The sequence below is a fragment of the Protobothrops mucrosquamatus genome, unplaced genomic scaffold (assembly GCF_001527695.2).
Source record: "Protobothrops mucrosquamatus isolate PMUCROS unplaced genomic scaffold, P.Mucros_1.0 scaffold10136, whole genome shotgun sequence".
In the NCBI taxonomy this organism is placed as follows: Eukaryota; Metazoa; Chordata; class Lepidosauria; order Squamata; family Viperidae; genus Protobothrops; species Protobothrops mucrosquamatus.
Genome location: NW_015395923.1, coordinates 13,242 through 15,533, shown reverse-complemented (window position 1 = coordinate 15,533; position 2,292 = coordinate 13,242). Strand labels below are relative to the sequence as shown.

At 51.4% G+C, this 2,292-nt stretch overlaps 1 protein-coding gene across 1 annotated transcript in view; it reads right to left on the bottom strand.

Annotated features, from left to right (window-relative positions):
* Nucleotides 1-520: 520 nt before the first annotated feature.
* LOC107301123 (protein Wnt-11-like) overlaps nucleotides 521-2,292 on the bottom strand; it is a 5,402-nt gene continuing 3,630 nt past the window's right edge. The window contains exon 4 of the mRNA XM_015830388.1: nucleotides 521-817. Within this exon, the coding sequence (XP_015685874.1) occupies nucleotides 521-817 (297 nt within the window). The remainder of the gene's footprint in view (nucleotides 818-2,292) is intronic.

Sequence of the window (2,292 nt, the reverse complement as noted above, 5' to 3'; positions counted from 1 at the left end):
CTTCTGGAGGCAGGTTGTTCCACTGGTTAATTGTTCTCACTGTCAGGAAGTTTCTCCTTAGTTCTAAGTTGCTTCTCTCCTTGATTAGTTTCCATCGGTTGCTTCTTGTCCTGCCTTCAGGCGCTTTGGAGAATAGCTTGACTCCCTCTTCTTTGGGGCAGCCCCTGAGATACTGGAAGGCTGCTATCGTGTCCCCCCTCGTCCTTCTCTTCACTAAACTAGACATACCCAATTCCAGCAGCCTTTCCTTATATGCTTTGGCCTCCAGTCCCCTAATCATCTTCGTTGCTCTTCTCTGCACTCTTTCTAGAGTCTCAGCATCTTTTTTAGTAGGGGTTTAGTGGGGGTTAAGTGGGGAACTAGCCTCGCATCGTTGTGCAGCTGCAAAAGACCCGGGAACCCTCTGTACCTGTAAACTTGGGCTCAAGAGAAGACATTTTTCCTCCGCTATGAAAAGCAGCCACCCCCAAAGGGGCCCAAAATTCAGAAGAACCATCCAAGGCCCACACCTGGACACTCCTTACCTGTCCTGCGTCCCGTAGGAGCCCACTTTCTCGTTCTTCATGCAGAAATCAGGAGAACTCTGCAGATAAACCAGCTCGCTCTCCTTCACCGGACGGATGTCAAGTTCCTTGGGCACCAGATGCTTGCGCGTGCCCATGGGCCGGTGGACCACCTTGGTGGCCGAAAGGTATCTGTTTTTTAAGTCCAGGGCGATGTCCTTCAGCTCTTGAAGGCCCTTCCAACAGGTCTTGATGGAGCAGGAACCAGAGACTCCGTGACACTTGCATTTCATCTCCAAGGAGGCTTTCAGCGACTGTGGGGAAAAAAACAACAACACAAGAAGGTTGAAGGAACCGTCCTTCTTTCGGTCAACATCCAACATGCTTGGGGACACGCCTAGGAATCCTGAATTGTGCATACATTTTCGGTCCTCAGGGTGGGAGATCATAGAATGATAGGGCTGGAAGAGACCTTGGAGGTCTTCTAGTCCAGGGGTCCCCAATGTATGGGCCATGGCCAACTTTCGGCCCGTGGTCTCTTGGCCAGCGGGAATGGCTGGCCGGTGCGCGCCCGCATGCACTCTCCCCCACTCGCGCTAGCACCCACAGCCTCGTTTGCACATGCGTGCGCATCAACGGGACCGCTAGCACGGGCGGGTGTGTGTGGCCCATTTGCACATGCGCGAACAGGGTGGCTAGCGCCAGGGGTGTGTGTGGCCCATTTGCGCATGCGTGAAAGGGGCTGCTAGCCGCCGTGGGGGAAGGTGTCCCTGGCCGTTCGTGCATGTGCACGGCACTAGAGTATATACGCATGCGCGAACGGGGCCTCTAGTGCCGGGCAGCCCTTTTTGCACGCGCACATGTGCGCGCACACCAATTTGCAAAGCTGCTCTCCTTCCCTCTGGGCCACAAGCCCAAAAATGTTGGAGACCCCTGTTCCATTTCAGACATTTCAGTCCAGTCTCTTCTTAAAAACCTCCAGTGATGGAGCACCTACAACTTCTGGAAGCAGGTTGTTCCACTGGTTAATTGTTCTCACTGTGAAGAAATTTCTCCTTATTTCTAGGTTGCTTCTCTCCTTAACCACCTTCTACTCATTGCAGGTACTCCTGGACTTACAACCATTCGTTTAGCGGCTGTTCGAAATTACAACGGCGTTGAAAAAAAGGGATTTATGACCGTTTTTCACAATTAGGGGCCATTGGAGTGTTCCCCACAGTCACTCACTGTTATCAAATATGTCTGTCCAAAGATTCAGTTAGCAACCGCATGATTCATTTAACAACTATAGTGATTTCCTGAACAACCATGGCAAAAAAAAAAGGTTGTAAAATCAGGCAAGATTCACTTAACAATTGCCTGGCTCAGCAAAAAGTAAACCACACAACAATTTGGTAATACGTGGGCAAAGGACAGGGGTAGGCAACCTTGGCTCTTTTATGACTTGTGGACTTCAATACCCAGAATTCCTGAACCAGCCATGCTGGCTGAGGAATTCTGGGAGTTGAAGTCCACGAGTCATGAAGGGGCCAAAGTTCCCCCATGCTGGCTGAGGAATTCTGGGAGTTGAAGTTCGCAAGTCATGAAGGGGCCATAGTTCCCCCATGCTGGCTCAGGAATTCTGGGAGTTGAAGTCCCCGAGTCATGAAGGGGCCATAGTTCCCCCATGCTGGCTGAGGAATTCTGGGAGTTGAAGTCCACAAGTCATGAAGGGGCCATAGTTCCTCCATGCTGGCTGAGGAATTCTGGGAGTTGAAGTCCACGAGTCATGAAGGGGCCATAGTTCCCC